General features: G+C 43.6%; 1 protein-coding gene across 5 annotated transcripts in view; it reads right to left on the bottom strand.

The window, feature by feature from the left end:
• Nucleotides 1–27,011, bottom strand: part of MAP7D2 (MAP7 domain containing 2) — a 142,241-nt gene that overhangs the window by 20,677 nt on the left and 94,553 nt on the right. For 3 of the 5 annotated variants that reach the window (XM_049873257.1, XM_049873254.1, XM_049873256.1), the window contains 4 exons: nucleotides 23,700–23,830; nucleotides 21,871–21,998; nucleotides 1,967–2,235; nucleotides 1,277–1,403 (listed from right to left, as the gene is read on the bottom strand). In XM_049873257.1, coding sequence (XP_049729214.1) covers nucleotides 1,277–1,403; nucleotides 1,967–2,235; nucleotides 21,871–21,998; nucleotides 23,700–23,830 — 655 coding nt within the window. Of the gene's footprint in view, nucleotides 1–1,276; nucleotides 1,404–1,966; nucleotides 2,236–21,870; nucleotides 21,999–23,699; nucleotides 23,855–27,011 lie in introns of all 5 variants that reach the window. The other 2 variants (XM_049873253.1, XM_049873255.1) reach the window with 1 other exon arrangement.

The following is a 27,011-nucleotide window of genomic DNA, read 5'->3' as shown; positions in this document are numbered from 1 at the left end:
TACAATCAGGTTACTTACCTGCTCAGCACCTGCACAGTACATCCAGGGCCTGCAACTACCAAGGTGTGGCATTTAAGGGCCCGCGACTCATCTTCATCTCCTGCAATCTCCCTTCACATATCTTATGGCCCACTCAAATCAGCCCAAACACCCCAGTTAATAATAAATCTGCCAATATTAACCAAAAAGCTGGAGGTGGGGAAATCATCAGAGAGGTCCAGAATTTGAAGCAAGAAGGAACCAGCCTGACCTGCCTCCCTTCTACCCTCTGCTGTTTTCAAACAGATCAGTGAATCTGCAATCAGAGACCATAGACTTGCCAAGGCCATATAAGGATCAAGAATATTCTGTTTCGTATTCTAAATTCTGTGCCAGACTTGAAGTGCTATAGCGTCATTTGCTTCCTGTCATGTTAATTCTCTAAGTGGCTTGGAATGTATTCTGATTATTCTAAAAGCTCCCTTTATCAATTTAATGATCAAATCTACCTTGTCCTTAGCATGCATTCCTCTCTAAATATAAAGATCGGAAAAGGCAGGACTGTATTTGGACACAGTGCCCTGGTACTATCAATGCAGTGGTTCTCAAACATTGGCGTTACATCAGGAATTACCTGGATAGCTATAGAGCTACAAAGGCCCAAGGTCATTGAAGGAAGACAGGGTCTGAGCCTGTGTATTTGTATCACGTGCCCAGATGCTTCTGATACCCTCCCAGGTTTGGGAGCCACTGCAATGATGTCTTCTGGTCATGCTCCAGAGTGGGTCTCTCCACACCTCATTGCTCATGGACGATGAGGTCAGCTTTTGCCCCTCTCCAGGGAACTCTGCTCAACGCTCTTTTCTGTCTCTATGGTGTGCGTTAAAATAGTTTGAGTGAGAAAATATAACTTTGGGAAGTAGAATCAAGAGCTGTACATCTGGAATCTTCTGTCTTCTCAGAATCTCATTCTATAAATGAAGCTCAAAGATACAGCTCTTGATAGAGAGGACTGGCTGGTCTCAAAGTTCAAGAGGATGAAGGGAAGCTGCCAATACCACTTAGATCCAGGAGCTATGAGTTTCCAGGTCCTCTGAAAAGAGCAAATTTCCACTGCTGTGAATTACATCTAATAGTAGATGTAGCCCCACCGGAGCACCTTCTATGCAAACCAGGCATTCTAGGTTCCTAGACTGCTGCTGGGTTTCTTTCAATACCGAAACTGTGAAAGAAAGCAAGTTGCTCTTTCCACCGCAGCCTTTCCCATGAGATCACCCCAAAAATCTGAGCCAATAACCTGTTTTGTTCTTCCTTCTCCAGTCGTTCTTGCTCTTCCTGCTCCTTCTGCAGCCGGGCCTGTCGTCTCTTTTCGGCCAGGATCTTTGAGGCCTCTCCAGCATCAGTGGTGCCTGCTATGGGCTTCCCTGAGTTTGCATTGAGGGAGAGGCACCAAGAAGATAAGACTAAGGTGAATGAGCACAATGATTCTACTCATGTAGCGGCGGCCACTTAGAAAAGAAAAGTCTGCGCCAATGGGGTAAAGGGTAATGCTGCCAGGACTAGCATGATTAGATTAGCTACCGAGTAGACGGGCGGGGGGCGGGGAATGCATTTCACAGTGCAGAGGAGTAGACTGGTGCAGAGGAAAAAGTAACTAGCAAGTTCCAAGGCCTCCGCCACCACCACTGGCTGCACCCATGGGATGAACTCACTGCATCACAAAGGCTAAAAGGATTAGAGTAAGCCCCTCTCTTGCTGGGAAGCCGCAAATGCTGGCTGGGTGCAGCCTGCCTTACTCAGTACACCCATGAGCGCTTCCACAGCCATAGCAGAGTTGGCCCCTCAGTCTCCTCCTTCAGGGTAGCCCCAGGTTACTGGGGGGAGGAAAGCAGGAAGAGGGCAAGAATCTTACTTGGACTGGGTCAGAGAGAGGACCATCTTTGGAGACCCAAGGTCCCAGATGGCACCGTCTACAAGGAAGGCCTACCTTCGTTGCTCTCAGCCTTCCCTCCAGAAGCAGCATGCTTCTCAGTAGTGTGCTTGTCCAAAACGTGCTTCTCAGGGGCCTCCTCTCTGTGCGCACCAAATGCCTGCTGGCCAACAGCACCTTCCCTTTCCTTGTTGGTCTTCTCTTTCTCTGCCTTCTTCTTGGGAACCTCTTGGTTGGAAAAAGCAGGAAGGCGGTATCTCACCGGCGACCCTAGGTATGGTGGCTTCACGTTCTTAGGAGATTGTGGATATGCTTTGGAACTTAACCTGTGAAACAAAACACGTACCATAAGATCATTATTGGGCCTTACCACAGAACTTTCTGCTTCTCAAATGCCTGGTTCCAAAAAGTTTAGCTATTTTATTCTTCAAGAGGAACAAATCTAAGGCTTAGCAGACACTTCAAAGTCCCTAAAGTACTACACTCCTAACAGGAACATATGGGATCTATAAAATATCCCTAGTGGAAAGGAAATATTTTAAGAAGCCCAGATGGTGACACCATGTCCTAATTTCACGACAACGTAAGGACGGAGTGCTAGGCATTTTCTCTACCCCCTCTAAATATCAGGGTCGGACAAGCTTCAATTCAGCATGACATGTTGTTCAACCATCACCATTAACCATTCCTGAAATTTTTCCATCACTGGTTCTCTTTTAAATGTGGAGGAACAAAGTCAGCCAAGAGGTGGGGATGAGGATGGGGATGTCTTCTTGGAGGTTCTTGAAGTTTAAAAGAATCTCTCTTCCTTCTACTGGGCACATAAAAAGGCGAAGACAAGCCCATTCCTGCTGAGGGAAACATGGCTTTGTTAAAATGTGAGCATTTGTTTTATATCTGGTGCAAGAAGGTCCATTATAATAGGTTCCCCTCTCTCCCTCCCCGGCCCAGGGCCAGGCCTGGGCATAAATTACAAACCGTCACTTTCCATCAACAAAGTTGAATTTTACCCGAACCTTATGATCACGGCGAATAGCAAGGGTTAAAGAAATCCCTCCATCCTTTTGTGTCCTGGAAGACAGCTTACTGCAAAGAACTGGCCCAGACCACCTTAAAGATCTCCTGTTTAAATATCACCCTGACCTTCCTCTCCCTCAGTCTTTACAATTTCCAGGCACCTAGCCATTTTTTTTTTTTAGCCAGGGAGGAGTCCCTACCCTCCTTCTCTCTCCCCCAGGGTCTCCCGGGACCCAGGCAACTTTCTGACACGAAAAGACAGCATTCTGAGCCAAATGGCCCTAACTGCAAGCTCAGTAAATCACTCATCCATCGCAGCGATCAACCTCCTTACTTTCTTCAGTGCTCTTCTGCTAAGCCACCCCAGATTCTAAAAAGCTCACGATCTTTTGTTTCAGTGGAGTTGAACTCAGATTCGAGTGTTCCTTTGCTTCCTTCTTCCAATAGTCCTCCCTCTTCCTCCTTGCAATAATCCTTTTTGAATATTGTCATCCTTGCCTGTTTTAACATTGTCCAGTATAATTTTTCTTTGACACAATCCTCTAGCAGGTTGAACTGTATAAAATTGCTAATATCTGACTGTTTTTGACCGATAAAAACAACACTGTTAAACAATGGCATATCATATAGTTCAACCTAATATTTAAGGCCAATTTCTTATCATCAGCTTAAATAGTTACCTAATTGGATCCTGGTGCTAAAGATCAGATCAATACTAATCTTGACCTTGAGCTAGACAATAATGGTATGCTGACTGCATAAGATGTAGGCCAGTTTTCCAATGATGATCTCACACCAAGAGTCTGGTTTCTGGTGCCCAGGAGACCACCTTCTGACCTGATGACGGTCCATCAATCAAGGCAAGGATGAGGGCCACACAGCGGGCGGGAGGGGGAAGTGATCACGCTACTCAATGATCTGTCTTTAATATGATTTGAATTTTTTAAATTCATAAATTTTAAATTCATAAATTCAACATGTGATTTATGTAGAATCAGTCCAGATCACACTGTCCCTCCCACGGCAGTCTGCTTCCCAGCTGGACAACTCCAACCCCAGAAAGCTCCTCTTCATACTGGCCAGGCTGGCCCAGAGCCACACAGAACTGACTCTCAGTAGGCTGCTCTAGCCTCCGTCTCATCTAGCCTATCTGCCTCAGGCTCCACCATGGGGTTCTTCCACATTCCTGATGGATACAATCTCTCAGCAAAGAGGTGGTTCTTTCCAGATGTACTATAGAACCCTGGTTTCCTCATTTCTTCCCCAAATAAAAATCCTACACAGAGTTAGGGGGAAGTGGCCAAAGAGGCACTGAGTTTCTGTGTGGGGTGATGAAAAACTTTTGGAAATGGATAGTGGTGATGGTTTCACAACATGGTGAATGTAATTAAGGCCACTGAATTGTACACTTAAAAATGGTTAAATGGCAAACGTTTGTTATATATACATTTTACCACAATAAAATTTTTTAAAAATTCAACCGGGGGAAAAGATCTTATAATGAATCCTCCCACCTGCTCCATACATAGGCATGTGTACCTTCTCAAGCCCAGCACAGCTGACATTTTGGACCAGATCATTCTTTGTTATGGCAGCTGCCCTGTGCATTGTGGCATGTTTAGCAGCATGCCTGGCCTCTACAAGGAGCCCTGGTGGTGAAGTGGCTAAGCACTCAGCTGCTAACCTGAAGGTTGGCCGTTTGAACCCACTAAGCACTCCGTGGGAGAAAGACGTGGCGGTCTGCTTCTGTCAAGATTGTTACAGCCTTGGAAGCCCTATGGGGCAGTTCTACTCCGTTCTATAGGAGCATTATGAGTAAGAATCAACTCGACAGCAATGAGTTTGGTTTGTTTGGTTTTTCTCCGGCCTCTACTCACTAGATGCCAGTAGCAACTTCCTGGTTGTGACAACCAAAAATATTTCCAGACAGTGCCAAATGTCCCCTCCCAGCTGAGAAGCATGAGATGAGATGTATATACACAACCCATACATGAATCCACACATATATTCTATCTGTATAAATGACGAAAACAGAGCCGCTCTGGTTGGAGGGGCAGGATCCTAATGCCCACGGTGACCCCGAGGCACATCTCCAGGCTCCTGAGAGCCTTAGCTTGAGAGGTAATTCATTAGTGCCTCTACGAGTCAACATACTGTCTCTTATGTGTTCTGACAGGCAGAGTCAGACCTGGAACCCTCCCTCAATGGGCTGGAGCTCAGACCTCCATTAATATACTCCAAAACTGTACTGAGTATATGTACACACAAGTTTGTGCGTGTCTGCGTGCGTGTGTCTTTCAGGATGGGTAGACAAATGGAGAGCTCTTCAGCAGATCAACTCCACCGGCAGGATCCCTAGGGCTGGACTCGAGGGACTGGGTAAGAAGTTTGAATGGGCTGCAGGCCCAACCCATTCTATAGTCCAGCCTTAGGAGCCATTTGACCAGCATCAGGATCCCAATATGACCCGTGGGTCTAGTTTAAATGGTTCACTATCAGGAGGGACTGGTGGTGAACTAAGACCCTCCCCATCAGTGTGACTGAGCCAGATGGCTCTGTCTGATCCACATAAGTAGATGGGAATGTGGGGAAAGGTTACAAGCCCAAGGAGAAAGGGCCAGACTGGCCTGGGGTGAGAGTGGGGGAGCTCTGACAGTCTCATGTGAGCATGGCCCTGGATAGCCTTGCAGCAACTTGCTTCACCACAATGGTCACGTGTAGGTTCTGTTCACACTAGACTGTGAGGTCCTATTCTAAATAAAGCTGTGCAAATTACCCGTGAGCACACATTTAAAAATAATTTCTACCTGAGAAGTAAGGGTGGATTATTGGGGGTAACACTCAGTATATTAAGAAAAGTCTGTTTACACTCACCTACCTGAGCCCCTGCCCAATAAACAGAAGAAATTATAAAAACCACACACATAAACACAGACGCACAGATAAACATGACCTTCGAACTGGAGAAGTTTAGCCAAGCCACAGATTTTTTTTAAACAGTGACCAGAAGCAGGACACAATCTTAGATATCCATGGTTTTATTGACCTATTTGTAATTTTCTGCTTATCCTGCCTGCTACTTACATACACTTAGCACCCTGCCAGCCACGCAACAAGAGCTGCTCAGAACCAGCATTTCTGAACAAGGTGTTCGGCTCTCTGGCCAGCCCCAGCACACTACTACAAGCCAGATGAAGTCTGGCAGAGTTGTTCTCCCCCAATTTCCTAGAGCTAGGTATCTTGGCCAATGAAAGAAATTAAGCACTAATTAATCAAGGGAACTCATTAGAGGTGTGGATTATAAAAACAATAATAAAATTGCCATGTCCTGATAGAATTTTATTTTGAAGTAAGGGCCTATTCGATCCCCACCAACAACCCAGTGAGATAGGTGGGGAATTAGAAAGAAATCCAAAGTCCTAAGAGCTTAAAAGACCTTCCCCAAAGAGATGCAAATTAGAGAGAGAGCCAGGACTGGAAGCCCAGTCATTTGATTCTTCCTCTGGCTCTCTAAGCTATTCTCCTTTAATTTTTTAAGGCTCAATACCTCCATGATGAAAAAGGTAACAAAGGGGATTCATAAGGTTTGTTTGGAGTGGTAGAAATAAGCCTTCCTGCAGCACAAGCCAGGATTATATACCTTTCTAGGTTCCATGAACAAATACCTCTGTAAATAGAACGGCAAGAACAACTCTCAGGAGAGGGTTGTGACACTTCTGAACATGAGTGCCCTGCCAAGCAGAACCCCAAAGGACTTCTTTCCTCCACATTCTGGAATCAAGTTCTATGTTCTCCAAAGCCACTTGACTCCAGTCACAGTGAACACAGACCACCCACTGGATGGGAGGGGTCCTATGGCCTCCTCAGTACAGCTCAGCCAATATTCTGAAACAACTTTGTTTACGGTCGAGGTTTATTGCTTCCCAAAGAGAAAGAGCAATTTTACACCAAAGAAATCTGGCGGGCATCACCTGCACCCAGTGATCAAGGTGAACATCGCCAGTAATGAAAAGAATCTTCATGGTGGTCTCCTGCTCTGAGGCACTGGGAAGGATACACATCCTTCTGTGGGATTTCTGTCCAGAAGGCACAACGTGAATCTAATCCTGGGAAAACATCAGACCAACTCCATGTTAAGGACAGTCCTCAAAACAACTGGCCTGTGTTCCTCAGAAATGTCAAGGTCATGAAAGACAAGGACCAGCTAAGGAACTATTCCTAATTAAAGAGATCAAAGAGACAAGCCAACTCAATGCGATGTGGGATCCTGGGCCAGGAAAATAAGATGATATAAAAGACCTTACTGGGAAAACTTGGAGCCCTTGGGCGCAGTGGTTAAGAGCTCAGCTGCTAACCAAAAGGTTGGCAGTTCGAATCTACCAGCTGCTCCTTGGAAACCTTATGGGACAGTTCTACTCTGTCCTATAAGGCCGCTGTAAGTTGGAATTGACTCAATGGCAATGGGTTTGGTTTTTTTTTTTTTTATTTGATTGGGACAACTGGCAAAAACTGAACATAGACTGTAAATTAGATAGCAATATTAAACTTTCTGATTCTCTTAATAGTACTGTGGTTATGTAAAAGAATGCCTTTGTTTTTGGAGGTAAAGGTACATGAAGTCTACAACTCACTCTCAAATAATTCTGGGAAAAGGTGTGTGCGTGTGTCTATGGAGAGTGACCTCAAGAGTGTGAGTGAGGGGGGATGGGAATGATAAAGCAAATGCGACTAAACTTTAACACTGAATGAAAGGTATAGGGGAGTTCTCTGTTCTAGTCTTGCAATTCTTCTGGAGAGTTGAAATTATTTCAAAATAAAAATGCTTTAAAAAAAAGTTGGCCTATAGAGACTTACATCATCCTGAGACCAGAAGAACTAGTTGGTGCCCGGCCACAACCGATGACTGCCCTGACAGGGAGCACAACAGAGAACCCCTGAGGGAGGAGGAGATCAGTGGGATGCAGACCCCAAATTCTCACAAAAAGACCAGACTTAATGGTCTGACTGAGACTAGAGGAATCCCGGTGGTCATGGTCCCCAAACCTTCTGTTGGCCCAGGACAGGAACCATTCCCGAAGACAACTCATCAGACATGGAAGGGACTGGACAGTGGGTAGGAGAGAGATGCTGATGAAGAGTGAGCTATTTGTATCAGGTGGGCACTTGAGACTGTGTTGGCATCTCCTGTCTGGAGGGGGGATGGGAGGGTAGAGAGGGTTAGAAGCTGGCAAAATTGTCACAAAAGGAGAGACTGGAAGGGCTGACTCATTAGGGGGAGAGAAAGTGGGAGTATGGAGTAAGGTGTATATAAACTTATATGTGACAGACTGACTTGATTTGTAAACGTTCACTTGAAGCTCAATAAAAGTTAAAAAAAAAAAAAGTTGGTCTAAATGCAAATCCTCCTCTGGTAAAACTGAAAAATACACCCACTCCTCACTTATTGAGCGTCTTGTTATCTGGCATTTTGCATTTACAACAGTAGTAAAAAATCTATTATCCAACTATTCTGTGCATTAATGATGTACGTCTGGCAGTAACAAACATCAAGGCACGAGGCAAGAGTAATGCTGGCTGTGAAGGTTATGTGTTAGCCTGGCTGGGCCATGATTCTCAGTAGTTTGGCAGTTATGTAATGATGTAATTAGGCAGTTATATAATGGTTTGGCAGTTATGTAATTATATAGTCATCTTCCATTCTGTGGTCTGCTGTAGTCATCCTCCATTTTTTGCATAATACTGACTTTTGCATAACAAACCACAATGGGGGAACCTGGTCTTTGGAACCTAACCATGTGGATAAGCAGAGTGGGTGTATAGGACTGGGTAAGTTCCTGGGTGGTGCAAATGGTTAAACATTGGAAGAAAGGTTGGAGGTTCAAATCCACCCAGAGGCACCTCAGAAGAAATGCCTGGAGACCTGCTTCTGAAAGGTCAAGCCACTGAAAACCCTATGAAGCACAGTTCTACTCTTCACACATGGGTCATCATGAGTTGGAATCAACTCAACGGCAACAAACAAAAAAAACCAAACCCACTGCTGTTGAGTCAATTTCAACTCATAGTGGCCCTATAGGACAGAGCAGAACTGCCCCATAGGGTTTCTAAGGAGTGCCTCATGGATTCAAACTGTCAACCTTTTGGTTAGTAGTCAAATTCTTAACCACTATGCCACCAGAGTTTCCACATTGGGTTTCTTTTTATTTTTGATGGACTAGGTGAGTATATAAGTATGGCTACAAGGAAGGGGTATAACAACATTTTCAATTATCCTTTTCAATTAAGTGTTCAGAGAAGAATATAAAAGCCTATTCAAGAACACTGGTGGGAAGGCTTCCGGCCAAGATGGCATCATAGACAGATGCACCATGCCGTCACTCCACAGCAAAGACCCAAAAAACTAAGTAAAACACAGACAAATGTCATTCCTAGAACCTCAAGTGCCAAATGAAGAGATAGAGAACTCAGCCAAGCACCGAATGGAATAAGAAACTGACAGAGGATGGAGGGCAAGGAGAGATATGTGTGGAGGGCCCCATCAGCTAATGCAGCATGGATCCACCATCTTTGACTCCTGTCGGGGATCGGCAGACAGGGACCATGGGAAAGCAGCTTTACGGAACTCCCAGCAGGAGACAGAGTACCCGGTTACAAGTGATACACGCTTTCTTAGCTGCCCCCTCACCCCTTGGCCTCCTCTGCTTCCTGCCAGCCGCAGTCTCTTGGCCGGGAAGCAACTGCTTTGGCCTCAGGCTGCTTGGATTCGACCTGCCCACACTGGCCGGGCCCCTGGGCTGATACTGCTTCTTTCCGTGTCTTTTGGTTTCTTCTCTGCCTCCTACCACCTCCCTCTCCTTTCTCTGGAACACCTGGCTCTGTGTGCCATCTTTGCTTCTTCTTGAAAGGCTGTGAAGCCACGCTCGACTGGAGCCACTCTCCAGCCCATGACGCCATGCTGGTGGGATCCCTGGGTTTTTTTTCTTTTTTTTCCTTGTTTTGGTTTGTTCTGTTTGTTTTCTTTTCGCAGCTTGGGAGCCCCTTCTACTGGGGCTGTGCTGTGTGGCTTAGGAGCCACTCCCCCAATCTGTGCAGCCACATTAGTGGGATCCCTGGGGGCATTTCTTTTTTCTTTTCTCTCTCTTCTTCCCTTTCTGTCTTCATTTCTCAGTTCTTGTCTCTCTACACTTATCTTCTTTTCCTGTCTCCTAAATACCTGGTGCTGTATGACATCTATACTTGCTCTAGCCAGGCTATAATGCGCAGCCTGGGGGCCACTTCCCCGGTCTTAGCAGCCCCACTGGTGGTACTCTGGGGCTCCTGGGGGCTTTTCTTTTTTTCTTTTCCAAATTTTTGTCTATTTTTTTCTTCTTTTTGCTTTTCTCCATTTCTCAGCTTCTCATCTCTCCACTCCAAAGGCAAGCTCCCTTTGCGTTTTTTTCCCTCTTTGTTTGCTTGTTCGTTTTTGGCTCCTGTTTTTCTCTCCTTTCTCTCCTCCTTCCCATACCCCTATTAGCTCTACACATCAAAACCTCCCCCCTCTTTCCTGCCTACCTGTACCGTGCACTGAGCATCACACCTCCAAGCAGCACAGGCATGGCCTACTGGAACCTGCCCAGCACTGATTCCTGGCCTGCCCTGTCAGCCCTCGTACTTGCCATAAACAACCCATCCAAGCCTCTCCCCTCCAGCTGGACCTGCCCTGCTGCACCATAGCTGAATGGCTGGCCCTGTCCATTGGACAAGGAGGTGAAAAGTATCATGACCCCAGATGAGCAAACAACAAAGAACACATGGCCCACCTACTCAGACATAACCAAATAAAACAAAAAACCACGGCAAAACAAACAAATCTACAATCGAGAAAGGAAGAAAATAACTACTGAATGTCCTGAACACAGCAGACAATTTCAAAACATACAAAAAACAGGACAGGATGGGTCAAGTAGGCAACCAAAATAAAACACCAGATGAATTCGCAGTAGAAGAAAAGGAAACAGAACTACCTGATGGGGAATTCAAATCTCTAATATTCAGAGCGATCCAAGAGTTGAAGGAAAAACCAGGCAAAAACGAGGAAAAAATAGACAAATTTTTGAAAAAGGCAGACAAATTCATGGAAAATACAGGCCAAAAAATGGAACAATTCAGGAAAGTAATATAGGAACAAAATGCCAAAATAAATTCACAACTAGAAATCACACAAAAACAACAATTAGAAATCCAAAAGATAACATTTCAGAAACGGACAGTGTCATAAAAGGGCTGAGGAGCAGGTCTGAAATGATGGAAGACAGAATCAGCGAAATTGAAGACAAACACCTGAATACAACCCTGTTTGAGGAAAAATCAGAAAAAAGAATGAAGAAAAATGAAGAAGCCCTGAGAATTATGTGGGATACAATCAAAAGCAAAAATTTGCGAGTGATCAGAATTCCAGAACAGGGAGAGAAAAAGGAAAACACAGAAAGGATCATTGAAGAATTGCTGACAGAAAACTTCCCTAATATCATGAATGATGAAAAGCTGACCATCCAAGAAGCTCAACAAGCCCCATACAGGATAGATCCCAAAAGAAAAACACGAAGGCGTATCATAATCACAGTCACTAAAACTAAAGACAAAGAAAAAATCCTGTGAGCAGCTCGAGAAAAATAAAAAGTCACGTACAGAGGAGAAACAACAAGACTAAGCTCTGATTATTCAGCAGAAACCATGTAGCCAAGAAGGCAATGGGATGACATATATAAACCCTTGAAAGAAAAAATTGCCAACCAAGAATCATATATCCTGCAAAACTTTTGTTCAAATATGATGGTGAAATTAGGACATAACCAGATTAACAGAAATTAAGGGAATATGTAAAAACCAAACCAAACTTACAACAATTATTAAAGGGAGTCCTTCGGTCTGAGAACAAACAGCATCAGACCACAGCCTGAATCTAGGACGCAAGATGGTACCAGCCAGATACCAACCTAGGAAACGACTCTCAAGGACTATCCAAAACCAAAACAATTGCAACAGGGAACCAGAGAGGTTAATCTGTGAAAGACAACAATGTCAGAAAAATAAAAGAGGGAATAGTATAAGTATAGAACTTTCTAATGGAGAGGATGGCAAGGCAATACCAAGTAATAATAGGAACCTAGTATTTTTATTACCTAGGAACCCACTGACCAAACCCACTGCTGTCGAGTTGATTCTGACTCATAGCGACCCTATAGGACAGAGTAGAACTGCCCCGTAGAGTTTCCAAGGAGCTGGACTGCCGACCTCTTGGTTAAGAAGACAAGGGTAAATTTCAAGGTAACCACAAAGAAAGTTAACAGACCTACTCATCAAAATAAAGAAGAAAAACATAAAGCTTCAATAAAAACAAAACCTACAAAAACAAAAGAAATGAAAAAGAAATCCACAAACAAGAAGAACTCAGCACAGGAAAGTAAGAGGAACAAAGAAAACATTAGCACCACAAAAAAAAAAGCACTACAAAATGACAACAATAGACTCAACGATAAAGAACAACAATGGATCTGTGAAGCATCTCAACATGGATGCATCTGGAGGACATTATGCTGAGTGAAATAAGTCAACTGCAAAAGGACAAATATTGCACGAGGCCACTACTGTAAAAACTCATGAAAAGGTGTACACACAAAAAGAAACTATTTGATAGTTCCGAGGGAGGGGAGGGGTGGGAATGGAAAAACACTTAATAGACAAAAGAAAAGCAGTAACTTTGGTTGTACTGGGGAAGCCAGCACAACCTGTACAAGGCAAGGCCACAATAGCTCCATAGACTCATCCGAACTCCCTGAGCGACCAAATTGCCGGGCTGGGGGCTGTGGGGACCATGGTTTCAGGGAACATCTAGCTTAACTGGCATAACAGAGTTTATAAACAAAATGTTCTACATTCTACTTCGGTGAGTAGCATCTGGGGTCTTAAAAGCCTGTGAGCAGCCATCTAGGATACTCCACTGGTCTCACCCCTTCAGGAGCAAGGAAAAATGAAGAAAACTAAAGACACAAGAGAAAGATTAGTCCAAAGGACTAATGGACCACATCCACCATGGCCTCCACCAGACTGAGCCCAGTACAACTAGATGGTGCCCAGGTACCACCACTGACTGCTCTGATAGGGATCACAATAGAGGGTCCCCGGACAGAGCTGGAGAAAACTGTAGAACAAAGTTCTAACTCAAAAAGAAAGACCAGACTTGCTGGCCTGACAGAGACTGGAGAAACCCTGAGAGTATGGCCCCCGGACACCCTTTCAGCTCAGTAATGAGGTCACTCCTGAGGTTCACCCTTTAGCCAAAGACTGAACAGGCCCACAGAACAAAACAAGACTAAAGTGGTGCACCAGCCCTGGGGCAGGGACTAGAAGGCAGGGGGGGACAGGAAAGCTGGTAATAGAGAACCTAAGGTTGAGAAGAGAGAGTGTTGACATGTCGTGGGGTTGTTAACCAATGTCATACAAAAATGTGTGTACTGTTTGATGAGAAACTAGCTTCTTCTGTAAACCTTCATCTAAAGTTCAACAACAAAAAATTTATATATATATATATAAAGAACATCGGTGGTAGCAAAAAGAATAGTTAACTTGCCCATGCAGGGATTACTGATCCACCTCAGACACTCGCCTGTGGGTCGGAGATAACCATACAACACATCTCTCAGAGAAGCCTATCAGAATGGTGCCCTGTAATGATCAGCTAAGGAGTCCCCGGGTGGTACAAACAGTTAACTGCTCCATTACTAGCCAAAAGGTTGGTGATTTTAACCCGCCCAGAGGTGCCTCAGAAGACAGGCCTGGAGATGTTTCCGAAAGGTCACAGCCTTGAAAACCCTATGGTGTAGTTCTACTCTGCACATGTAGGGTCGCCATGAATTAGACCTGACCTGAAGACAACTGACAGCCACCAAGGGAATGGGCTGGGTCCTTCCAAGGCCTTCCGTGGGCCTATGATTCTGAAAAAAGTGGGTGGTAACTAATCTGGGCCATTCAGGCAACTTCATCATGATTTTTTCCTCCTCATATGGAATATTTGTTTTGTTTCCAATGCAGGATCAAGCAAAACGAAACTAGGTTCCCAATATAGACAACGATCTCAGCTATGAGCTGATAAGTGATTATCTTTAATAGGTCATATTTTCCAAAGATGGCCACAATAATACTCCCATCCCACATGATCTTCTGAGTCTCTTTCCCTGCCCCTTAAATCTGAACTGGTCCAACTGCTTTGACCAGTAAAAGGCAGCAAGAAGTAATGCTGTGCCAAGTCAGGGCATAGTCCTTAACTGGGCTGGTAGCTTCCGCTTCCTGCCCTGGGAACGCTCCCTCTTAGAACCCAGCCACCATGTTGCGAGAAGCCACAATAGATAACCAAAACATCACCCACCATAATGACTAAGCTGACTTAGAATATATTTCTAAGAATATAGAACCATGAGAGAATATTCCACACAGAGCTAGAATACAGGCAGCATCAACACTCAGAGACAGAAATGGGCCTGTAAATCCACTTGGGCACACTTGATTTCTTCTCACTAGGTTACAGGAAGAAAGCATTCTCCATCCATATCTTTGAGAGTGTTGCTGAAGCTAGCTTTCTAAAACCTATACAAGTATCTGACAATGCAAACAATGAAAATAAACTTGAACGCTTAAAAGAGCAATGCTATTAATATGCACGCACAGCCACCCAACAGTGACTGAATTCATCTGAGATCAGGAAAGAGAACAATACATAGTCAGCGTGTAGAAGGTCACAAGAAGAGGGATCATTAATCACATGACCCATTGGGGCTCCTGGATGGGAGTTCAAAGGGGCTAACTAAGCCCCCTTTCAAAGCCAAATCATTTCCACTGTGCTTTAAAAACCAGACACTTGGTCTGCACAGAGAGAATGTCAAAAACACCACTTGGGTTGCGGATTCTTTTGCATGTGACACCATTTTAAAGATAAAATAAGTTTAAAAAAAAACTAAATAAGTTTCCTTTATTGTCTTTCTTCCATAATGAGAATACAAAAAGAATATTTATAAACTACGTTAGGTATAAAGAATGAGACCACAAATGCCCGCGGACTCACCAGCTGGTGCAAAAGAGAAAGGACCAGGGCGCTGGAATCACTCATGAGCCCCCATTTCCTCTTCTCCCCACTCCAAAGCCACTGCCACTCTGATTTTTATGTGTGCCATTTTCTTTTTCTAAAAATTACTTTATCACATTTATATTTTTAAAAACACATTGTTTAGTTTTATACAACTGGGAATTCAATATAAATGGAATGCTGGCATTCTTCTCCAATGTGTTTTACCCACGCAACACTATGTTCCTGAGACCCACCCACGTGGTGGTGAGCAGGCGTGGATCACTCTTTCTCACTGGCATGTAGTGTGATGGAGTTTTCAGAATTTACTTACAGTCTACTTGGGTTCCCATGTCTCTCAGACCTGGTCCATACCCAGCGTGGCTAAGCCACTAATTTTCACCTGGGGAAAAACTATCTTTCATTCTCAACATCTTATTCTTATTTTTTATTTTTATTGTGCTTTAAATGAAAGTTTACAAATTCAAGTCAGTCTCTCATACAAAAATTTATATACACCTTGCTATGTACTCCTAGTCATTCTCAATGTTTTAAAATCAAGAAACGCGTGTTTCTCCTTTGACCTCGAGTTGGTAACACTGATTTAGAGACACTGGAAGCAAGTTCTATCCCCAGGCACCTCTTAAAGAGAGATGATTCTGGGGGGTGTTGACAGTACACAAGTCCAGGTGTGTTCAAGTTGACTATTTCTCCCTCCTGCATTAGAGAGGCCAGCCCATTAGTTCCCTTTGACTGAAATGGCAGAAATACCCTGCAGTGCAGTATAGACGCCAGCACCCCTCATCATTTTAAAATTCCCCAAGTGAGATACGCAGCCCAGGAAAGAAGCCATTGAAGAAAGGCACTGATCACCAGGAGAATAAGCCAATGAATGGCCAACAAGGCAAGAGGAGGCAAAAGGCCAGATCCCTGGACAGGGTCTGTCCCTGCATTTCCTCTACCTGCCTGCCCAGCCCAGTTCTGCCCTCCAGGGTATCCTTGCCTTCTTGCTTCCAACCCACAGACACATATGGGCACCTACTATGCAACAATAAATCCAGTCAGTCCCCGCCCTTCAGTCAGCCTAGCAGGAAATAGCTTAAAAAAAAAATTGCCGTTGAGTCGATCCTGACTCATGGCAACCCTATAGGACAGAGTAGAACTGTCCCATAGAGTTTTCAAGGAGCACCTGGTAGATTCAAACTGCTGACCTTTTGGTTAGCAGTCGAGCTCTTAACTACCGCACCACCAGAGTGTCTGGAAACAGCTTAATGAATGTAAAATTAGAATCTAGTGCCAACGAGGCACAGAGCCACTTGGCTTGCACTACACTTCGTGCAATCTCTTTTGAAATGTCCCCTCCTCAGAGAAGCCTCCCTCAACCACCTCATCTAGCTAGCTCCCCTCCACCACTCTGTCACCTTATCCAGTTTTATTTTCCTTCAGAGTGCTTGTCATCACCTGACAGATTTACTTGTTCACTGTCACTGAGTGCTGCAAGGGCAGGGACTTTTGCCTTATTCATTGCTGCATCCCTAGATCTTAGAAAAGCATGGAACACAGAGTAGGTGCTCAACAGGTATTTGTGGAATAAATGAATGATAGAGAGATACACGTGATGTTACACAAGCACAAAGCGGGGTGGATTCAGCTTTCGATGGTTCTGGAGAGGATGGTGGTAAAGCTGAGTCCTGAAGGATGAGACGGTGGGCAGATCTTTGGACTAGGGCCCAGGACTGCAGTCATCTGTGCACATGTCTCTCCTCCCTCCTTGCGTGAGGCTCCTTGAAGTCCAGACCGTTCTCACTCACGTTGGCATTCTCTGCAGCACGTGGCACAGTGACTTGCAGTCATTCATTCCACAAATATTTATAAAGCACCTGTTGTTGTTGTTAGGTGATGTTGAGTCGATTCTGACTCATGATGACCCTATATGACAGAGTACAGGGTTTCCTAGGCTATATAATCTTTACGGGAGCACGCTGTCAGGTCTTTTCTCCTGCAGAGCAGCTGGTGGGTTTGAAGTGCCAATTTTTCGGTTAGCAGCAGGGCACTTAACCATTGTACCACCAGGGCTCTTTTAATTAAGCACCTACTATTTTTTTTTTTATGGCCCAGTTAGGAGTCCCTGGGTGGTGCAAATGGTTAATGCGTTCAACTGCTAACTGAAAGGTTGGACGTTCAAATCCACCTAGAGGTGCCTCAGAAGGCCTGGTAATCTGTTTCTGAAAGGTCACAGCCATGAAAACTCTACGGAGCACACTTCTACTCTGACACACATGGGGTTGCCATGACTCAGAATTGACTCAAGGGCAACTAGTCTGGTTTAGGTACCCATTACTGCTCTAGATACAATGAAGATACAAAAAATAAAAAACTAAGTTGAACCACATAAAAAAAAATCTGGGATTTTGTTCAAACCTCTTTGGGCAGGGAAAGCTTTTATAAAACTCAGATGATGTGTCCTTTAAAATATAGAATAGTTCTGGAAACACAATCTTCTTGAGATTTTCGACATGAAGGAAGTAGCACGAACCTAATTGTGAGCTTGCTTACAAGAATCTAATTCTCATCTCTATAGAAGGCAGCAACCCCCCTGTACATCTCAGTGAAACTTACGATACTGATGAAATGCACAAGCTAATAGTCATACAGGGACTATGAGTCAACATCAAGGAAAAGAGACGGGTAGAATCTGGAAAAACCCCAGTATGAACTAGGCCTAACTGGCTGTTCATGTCAACGTCCCAAGTTACTACCACAGAAGTAATAAATGGATGGAAACTGAAAAGGCTGTGAGATAAAACAGAGCAATGGACATTACAGAGCCCACCAAACAGATTCAAAGAATTTGCAACAGAGCAGTACCAAAACCCCAAACAGGCAATGCTAGCACATAAAGGATGGAATGAGCTTTAGAAAACAAACAAACAAAAAAAACAACATGCTATTAATTCAGCAACGTGCTATGGAAGTATTTTTTCTCCTACGGGGGACAGCTACATCAATAACAGGTATTAATAGTTTATGAAAATGATAGTGATCTCAGAACAAACTAATAATAATAAAGAGGTCTCCAACAGAAACAACAAATTAGAAATCAGAGCTGATGTCACCTTGAAATATTTGAAAGAAAATCTAAGGTGTTCATTAAATTCATGTCTTATCATGTATTCCCTGAACCAAACTAATGTACTAAACAAGGTTTATATTGTTCTGTCCATAAAAACTGATTTATTGTGCAGACGATATGATCTTATACACAGAAAAACCCAAAGAATTCACAAGAAAACTACTGGAACTAATAGAAGATTTCAGCAAAGTATCAGGATACAAGATAAACATACAAAAATCAGTTGGATTCCTCTACACCAACAAAGAGAATGTCGAAGGGGAAATCACCAAATCAATACCATTCACAGTAGCCCCCAAGAAGATAAAATACTTAGGAATAAATCTAACCAGAGACGTAAAAGACCTACACACAAAGAAAAAAAAACTACAAGATGTTAATGCAAGAAACCCAAAGAGACCTCATAAGTGGAAAAACATACTTTGCTCATGGATAGGAAAACTCAACATTGTGAAAATGTCAATTCTACCCAAAGCAATCTACAGATTCAATGCAATCCTGATCCAAATTCCCATGACATTTTTTAATGAGATGGAGAAACAAATCAACTCCACATGGAAAGGGAAGAGGCCCAGATAAATAAAGCATTACTGAAGAAGAACAACAAAGTGGGAGGCCTCACACTACCTGATTTTAGAACCCGTTATACTGTCACGGTAGTCACAACAGCCTGGTACTGGTACAGCAATAGATACATAGACCAATGGAAAAGAATTGAGAATCCAGATGTAAATTCATCCACCTATGAGCAGCTGATATTGACAAAGGCCCAAATTCTCTTTAACAAATGGTGCTGGTATAACTGGCTATCCATCTGCAAAAAAAAGAAACAAGACCCATACCTAACGCCATGCACAACAACTAACTCAAAATGGATCAAAGATCTAAATATAAAATCTAAAATGATAAAGATCATGGGAGAAAAAATAGGGACAATGCTAGGAGCCCTAATAAATGGCATAAATAATATGAAACATAACTAACAATGCACAAACACCAGAAAAGAAACTAGATAACTGAGAGCTCTTAAAAATCAAACACTTATGCTCATCCAAAGACTTCACCAAAAGAGTAAAAAGATTACCTACAGACTGCGAAAAAGTTTTTAGCTATGACATTTCCGATCAGCACCTGATCTCTAAAATCTACATGTTACTGCAAAAATTCAACAACAAAAAGACAACCCAATTAAAAATCGGGGAAAGGATATGAACAGGCATCTCACTAAAGAAGACATACAGGTAGCTAACAGATTCATGAGGAAATGCTCATGATCATTAGCCATTAGAGAAATGCAAATCAAAACTACAATGAGATACCATCTCACTCCAACAAGGCTAGCATTAATCCAAAAAACACAAAATAATAAATGTTGGAGAGGTTGTGGAGAGACCGGAACACTTATACACTGCTGGAGGGAACGTAAAATGGTACAACCACTTTGGAAATCAATTTGGCACTTCTTTAAAAAGCTAGAAATAGAACTACCATATGATCCAGCAATCCCACTCCTTGGAATATATCCTAGAGAAATAAGAGCTGTCACAGGAATAGATATAGGCACACCCATGTTCACTGCAGCACTGTTTACAATAGCAAAAAGTTGGAAGCAACCAAGGTGCCCATCAACGGATGAATGGATAAACAAATTATGGTATATTCACACAATGGAATACTATGTATCAATAAAGAACAACGACGAATCCACGAAACATCTCACAACATTGATGAATCTGGAAGGCATTATGCTGAGTGAAATTAGTCACTCGCAAAGTACACGTATTATATGAGACCACCATTTATAAGAACTCAAGAAAAGGTTTAAACACAGAAGAAAACATTCATTAAGTTTTTAAAATATTTTACTGATAACAGCTGACAAAAGTGACTCAGTAAATAGCTCCATCCAGCAGTAGAATGAGAACATCTTCAGTAGTACTGACTGAGAGAAAGAGAGATGATTTAATGTTGGAAAATAAGTTAGTTTATTATTATTGTGCTTTAGGTGAAAGTTTACAGCTCAAATTAGTTTCTCTTACAAAAATTTATATACACATTGTTATGTGACCCTAGCTGCTCTCCGTATAATGTGACCGTACATTCTCCCTTTCCACCCCAGATTTCCCGTGTCCATTCAACCAACTCCCGTCCCTTTCTGCCTTCTTTGATGGTTATGAGGGTGGAAAGGAGGGGAGAGGGGCATTCACTAATTAGATAGTAGACAAGAATTACTTTAGGTGATGGGAAGGACAACCCACAACACAGAGGAAGTCAGCACAACTGGACCAAACCAAAAGTTATGAAGTTTCCTGAACACAATCAAACACTTCGAAGGACAGAGCAGCAGGGGCGGGAGTCTGGGGACCATGGTTTCCGGGGACATCTAGGTCAATTGACATAACAAAGTTTATTAAGAAAATGTTATGCATCCCACTTTGGTGAGTAGCATCTGGAGTCTTAAAACCTAGCCGATGGCCATCTAAGATGCAGCAATTGGTCTCAAACCACCTGTAGCAAAGGAGAATAAAGAATACCAAAGACACAAGGTAATTATGAGCCCAAGAGACTGAAAGACTATAAGACATAAAACAATACTCATGAAGAGTGTGCATCTTAGTTTTAGTAGATATACGAGACTAAATGGGCAGCTCCTGCCCGGGGGGCGAAATGAGAAGGCAGAAAGGGACAGGAGCTGGTTGAATGGACACGGGAAATCTGGGGTGGAAAAGGAGAATGTACAGTCACATTATACAGAGAGCAGCTAGGGTCACGTAACAATGTGTATATAAATTTTTGTATGAGAAACTAACTTGAGCTGTAAACTTTCACCTAAAGCACAATAATAATAAACTAACTTATTTTCCAACATTAAATCATCTCTCTTTCTCTCAGTCAGTACTACTGAAGATGTTCTCATTCTACTGCTGGATGGAGCTGTTTACTGAGTCACTTTTGTCAGCTGTTATCAGTAAAATATTTTAAAAACTTAAAACATTAGTTTCACAGTATAAATTTATTTTTCGGTTACATGAATTCATTGGTGAGTTTATCCAGTTCCTAACCAAAAAATGCACTGACTTCAAAAAGCATACTGCTGATCTTGGCTGACATGTTATTATTTTCTCTCAGATATTATTGTCTCCCTGTCTGTCTGAGACAGAGCCCTGGTGGCGCAGTTCTTAAGAGCTCAGCTGCTAACCAAAAGGTCAGCAGTTTGAATTGACCAGCCACTCCTTGGAAACCCTACAGAGCAGTTGTACTCTGTCCTATAGGCTCACTATGAGCCGGATTCGACTCAACAGCAATGGGTTTGTCCGTTTGAGACAGTGAGTGAGTGAGTGAGAGCGAACAAGTGAGCGACAGAGAGAGAGTATGAGCACTATGTGGTAAGTCCACTCCAGGCGCAGTTGCAGGAAACAGAAAAATACTAGAAAAGCACAAGAGAATCCAGGGCCTAAAAAGAATATGCTAAAAGGGCCAACCTGGTAAATAAGCCTCCCGTATCAACGAGAAAACAAACACCTGGCCAGCTCATCGTTTCTCCAGGAGATACATGGATAAACAAGTGAGGCAACTGAAATGCCACCATTTTTCCACCTTGTCCTTTTATGGGCGGCCATGGCTTTTGGGGGAGAAGCCACAAAGCTGAATCATGAATATCCCCACCAAAATGACTCTGAATCAGACTGCCTGGGCAAGGGGAAAGATGCTTACTTGGATGTCACAGGAGAAGACGATCTCTTAGAAAGTCCCGTTGGAAAGTCACATCTTCTCAGAGGGGATCCCAGGCCCATGCTGGTCACGGAAGTTAGTGTTCGAGCCTCCCTCTTTGACTTCTCCACCTGTAAGGGGATACAGGACAGGGTAGCTGAGGCTCCTAGCTGGTACCACTTCTACAATTCCTAAGATCCCAAATGGAACAGATGTACATCTTTCTTTCAGAGGATCAACACAATGCTACAGTGCTTCATACAGTGGAAATCTTTGCAGGGAAGCACCATGAGGGCATCACGTTTAGGTCATCCAGTAAATATAAAAATTATTTCAGTCTCAAAATACAAAGATTTCCTCCTTTTTGTTATCCTGCAAAGAGCTAATGACAGACCATATTATGGTTCTGGATGTATAGAAACTGGAAAGAGCACAAAGATACACAATCAGTGCAAAAATACTTTAAGAGGATGAAAATGCTGTAGTTATAACATCTAAGACAGTGGGCTGTGAACCCTGAACAGTATATACTTCCTCTAACCCCACCTATCCCCCTAAGTGTTTCTCGTCACCTCCTTCCTCAAAAATCACAAGGAAATGGATAGAAGTGGCTAGCACACAGTAGGTGCTGCACAAAAGTCAGTCTCCTTCTCTCCCTATCCAAGTTTTCTGCAGCAAATTCTCATTTGGTCCCTATACCCACACATATCAGACCCTTTCCACAGTGATCTGCTCCACAGTAAAACCCAAGAGTATGAAACCATCACTTCTCATTTGAGAACCTCAGGGCCACACTGGACTTAAAACATAAACATGGTATTACAAAATGCCCAATAGTACAATTATGTGGTGGTTTTAAAATAGGTCCTGAATTCTTTGATACTCTTCCCTTCAACAGGTGAAGCTTAATTCCCCTCTGCTTGTGTGTGGGTTGGTCTTTAGGACTGGCTTTTAACGATTAGCACATGGTAGAAGTGATGTGTGTAAATTCTGAGATCAGACCCATAAAAGGCACTGCAGCTTCCTCCTTGCTCTCTCTCTGCTGGACCACTTGCACTGGGGGAAGCCAGCTCCTATGTCATTTGGACACCTAAGCAGTCCTATGGAGAGTTCCACGTGGCGAGGAACTGAGGCCTCCTGCCAACAGCTATGTCAGTGAGTTACCTTGGAAGAACCCCAGCCAAGCTTTCAGATGACAGCAGCCCCAGCTGGCATCTTGCCCATACCCTCATACGAGATGCTGTACCAGAGATACCCAGCTAAGCCAATCCCATTTTCTGACCCAAAGAACCTGTGAGACAATAAACACTTGTTTTAGGCTGCTACAGTTTGGGTAATTAGTTAATAAAAGTAGTGTGGTTTTCATATTTTCTAAATAAATATATATAAACTGGGGGTACCTGCTCAACATTTCTCTTACCGATAGCATCATTATGTCATCAAGAAAGTTTAGAGGCCACTGTTGTAGATGAAGGGTGACCTAGAACCTTAGCTCTAGCTACCCCTGTAGGCAAGACTGGTGCAGAATCAGACATTCTTAAAGAAGCAGAGAGAAGACATTCGGACCAGTCTTTCTGACTCGTGTCCTCTGGAGGCCAGGCTATACCAAGGGTAAGGTCTTTAGGAATTTGTTTCAAGACACTAAAATTTAGAAAAGTGCAAAAACATAAATGATTTTCAAAGGGTTGGGTGAAATTTTAAACCAAATCTGCCCTTTGAGCGGTCCCTGGAGATTGAGGAAAGCACAGATCCCAAGTCAAGGGCAAGAAGGAATCACACTGTTAGATAAACCACAGTCAGAAGGGGTGGGAGTGAGTGGGTTTGAAACGTACCAGGGGGGCCTCAGCTCCTGCAGTGGCTCCTTTTCCCGAATCTCCTACGCCAGATGTAGATGTGGTCTTCCTTCTCTCAGCATTTCGAGTGGGAGAAGACTTGTAAGAAGATTTGAGAGGGCCAACAGGAGCTACACGAGGACAGGCATGGGATACTAGAGAGTTACAGTATGATAGCCAGAGAGACAGCACAGACAGAAAGAGCACAGGGAGTTGGGAAGAACACCACATTTCTGTTAAAATGTATGGACAATCCATATTCTCAAAATCATACCATATTTCTTCTATTGTACACGGAATGGATCCTAGCCTAAAAAGGCTCACATGCTCAATGCTCAAGGGTCAAGTTCATTTCAGGGATTACAAGTCCATGTTTTGGAGCCAGATCCACCTAGCACTGCCATCTAACAGCTGGATCACCTTGGGAAAGTGACTTGACCTCTCTAAACTTCAATTTCCTTGTGCACAAAAGTTAACAGAGCATGCCTGGCTGCTCTCCCCTGGAAGGCCTACTTGCAAGGTTGGCCCTTCGCTGGCATCTGAAAACTTCGATTTCGGGAGGGTTCCCACCATGAACTGACAAGAGTGGCTCATCGTGCCTAAAGTGTAAATGATGTGGTTTATGATAACACCGACTTTCCTTCTGGGGGGTCTGGCATTTGGGTACATTCCAGGCAAGGGTGTCTACATGATCAGCCTCTAATAAAAATCTTGGCACTTCTTCTAATGAGCTTTCCTGGTATACATTTCACATGTGCTGTCACAATTCATTGCTGGGAGAATCAAGCACATTCTGTGTGACTCTGTGGAGAGAGGACTGTTGGGAGCTTGTGCCTGGTATCCTCTAGACTTTGTCCCATATGTCTTTTCCCTCTGCTCATCCTGCTCTGTATTCTTTCACTGTAATATAAGTCATAGCTATGAGTGCGACCACATACTGAGTCCTATGAATCCTCCCAGTGAGCCATTGAACCTGGAAGTGGTATTACAGACCCCTTGGCGTCAGAAGCGGGAATCACTAGAACAATCCTGACTCACTGAAATGTGGTAAAAGCACTGTTTGCATGGGCAGGGGATGATGAACCACAGGTGCCTGGGTAGTTATGGAGTCATCCAAGGTATGAAACAGCAGTAAGAGGTAAAAGTAACTCATGACATTTCAAAATGATAGCTCCATCTCCAGAAAAGTTGACTTGTTGGATCCCCTGACTGCTTTTGGCCACGAGGGTTGGGGGGGCGGGGGCAGAGTATAGCTGGTGATACCTTTGGTTTTTGTTTTCTCCTCTAAGTGGGGATGGGACCCAAAATCTCTGCTTTTTGCCACCAATGGGTGGGTTGGAACTGAAACTCTGAGTACTGGAAACAGAACATGTCTCCATAACTGATGATTTTCACTGTAATATTTTCCTTTTCGATCCTCTGAGGAAAGGAAGACACGAAAAGAGAGGCAATCTCCAGATTCAGATAGATGTTTGGTGTTCTAAACAGCAGTTTTCAGTTGCTAATCTGATTTCATCTCTTGTGAAGTCAGATGTCTGACCCTTAGGTGCTGATGAGTTTCCGACCTGATGTGTATATTTTTGAGTGGCTCGGTTTGGACTTTAAGGCTGACAAGGTAAAAACGGCTTAGGAAAGTCTTGCTCATCACCTGGACTTGGCAATGAGTTGTCTGGCCCTGCAGCGTCTTGGCTTTGCTTCCACCCAAGAAAAGCTGCTGCCTTGTTCGGGCTTCTGAATTTACAGATCCTAACTGCTTTGACCTGACTCTAAGCTGACTGTCTGCTGTGAACTGTTTCAGCCTCAGCGCGAGCTGTGTGGAGCTGAAAGCAGGCACAGGCTCCTGAACAGGACTTCGACTGGGAGATCGCTGCACATACAGGAATCTTTGACCTGAATGCCACATTCCTCATTCTCAAAATGGAGATACTTCCCAGGGTTTTTTTTTTTTTTGTAGATACAATTTATATACCATAAAATTCACCCTTTTAAAGTGTACAATTCAGTGGTTTTTAATATATTCAAAGGTTGTGCAACTGTCACCACAGACTACTTCCAGAACATTTTCAACAGCCCAAAAGAAACTCCATACCCATTAGAAAGCCACTCCCCATTTCCCCCTCCCCTAGGCCCTGGCAACCACTAATCTGCTTTCTGCCTCTATGGGTTTGCCTATTCTGGACAGTTCACGTAAACAGAATTATATAAAATGTGATCTTTTGTGACAGGCTTCTTGTGACCTAGCATAATGTTTTCAAGGTTCATCCGTGTTTTAGCATGTACTAGAACTTCATTTCCCTTTATGGCTGAGTAATATTCCATCGTATGGCTAGACCACATTTTGTTTATCCATTCTTCAGCTGTTGGACATTTGGGTTGTTTCTGCTTTGTGGCTATTCTGAACAGTGCCGCTATATTTGTATACACGTTTTGGTGAGGGTGTATGTTTTCATTTCTCTTGAGTATACGCCTAGGAGCGGAATTGCTGGGTCACAAGGTAACTCTATGGTTAACTTTTTGAGGAACTGCCAGATTATTTTCCAAAGCAGCTGCACAATTTTACATTCTCACCAGCAGTGCATGAGGGTTCCAATTTCTCCACATTCTCTGCAGCGTTTGTTATTATCTGTCCTTTTTACTTGAGCCATCCTAACCTGTTGCCATCAAGTCGATTCCGACTCACAGTGACCCTATAGGACAGAGTAGATCTGCCTCATAGGGTTTCCAAGGCTATAATTGTTCACGGGAGCAGACGTCACATCTTTCTCTCACAAAGCAGCTGCTGGGTTGGAACCACCAACCTTTCGGTTAGCAGTTCAGTGCTTAACCAAAGCACCATGGAGACTCCTTTAGTCATCCTACTGGGGGTAAATACACCCTGGTGGCGTAATGGTTAAGTGCTACAGCTCCTAACTGAGAGGTCGGCAGTTCAAATCCACCAGGCGCTCCTTGAAAACTCTATGCGGCAGTTCTACTCTGTCCTATAGGGTTGCTATGAGTCGGAATCGACTCGACAGCAGTGGGTTTGGTTTTTGGGTTTTACCTGGGGTAAAAGGAGCCCTGGTGGTGTAGTAGTTACGTGCTCAGCTGCTAACCGAAAAGTCGGCAGTTCAAACACACCAGCCGGTCTGCAGGAGAAAGATGTGGCAGTCCGCTTCCACAAAAATTACAGCCTTGGAAATCTGATGGGATGTCCTATAGGGTCACTACGGGTTGGAATCAACCGGATGACAATGGGTTCAGTTGGGGTAAAGTAGTGTCTCATTGCATTTAATTTGCATTTCCCTGATGGCTAATGATGTTAAGCATCTTTTC

This window comes from Elephas maximus, chromosome X (genome assembly GCF_024166365.1).
Source record: "Elephas maximus indicus isolate mEleMax1 chromosome X, mEleMax1 primary haplotype, whole genome shotgun sequence".
NCBI lineage: Eukaryota > Metazoa > Chordata > Mammalia > Proboscidea > Elephantidae > Elephas > Elephas maximus.
The sequence above is the reverse complement of the archived record's forward strand: the minus strand, read 5'-3'. Positions and strand labels throughout refer to the sequence as shown.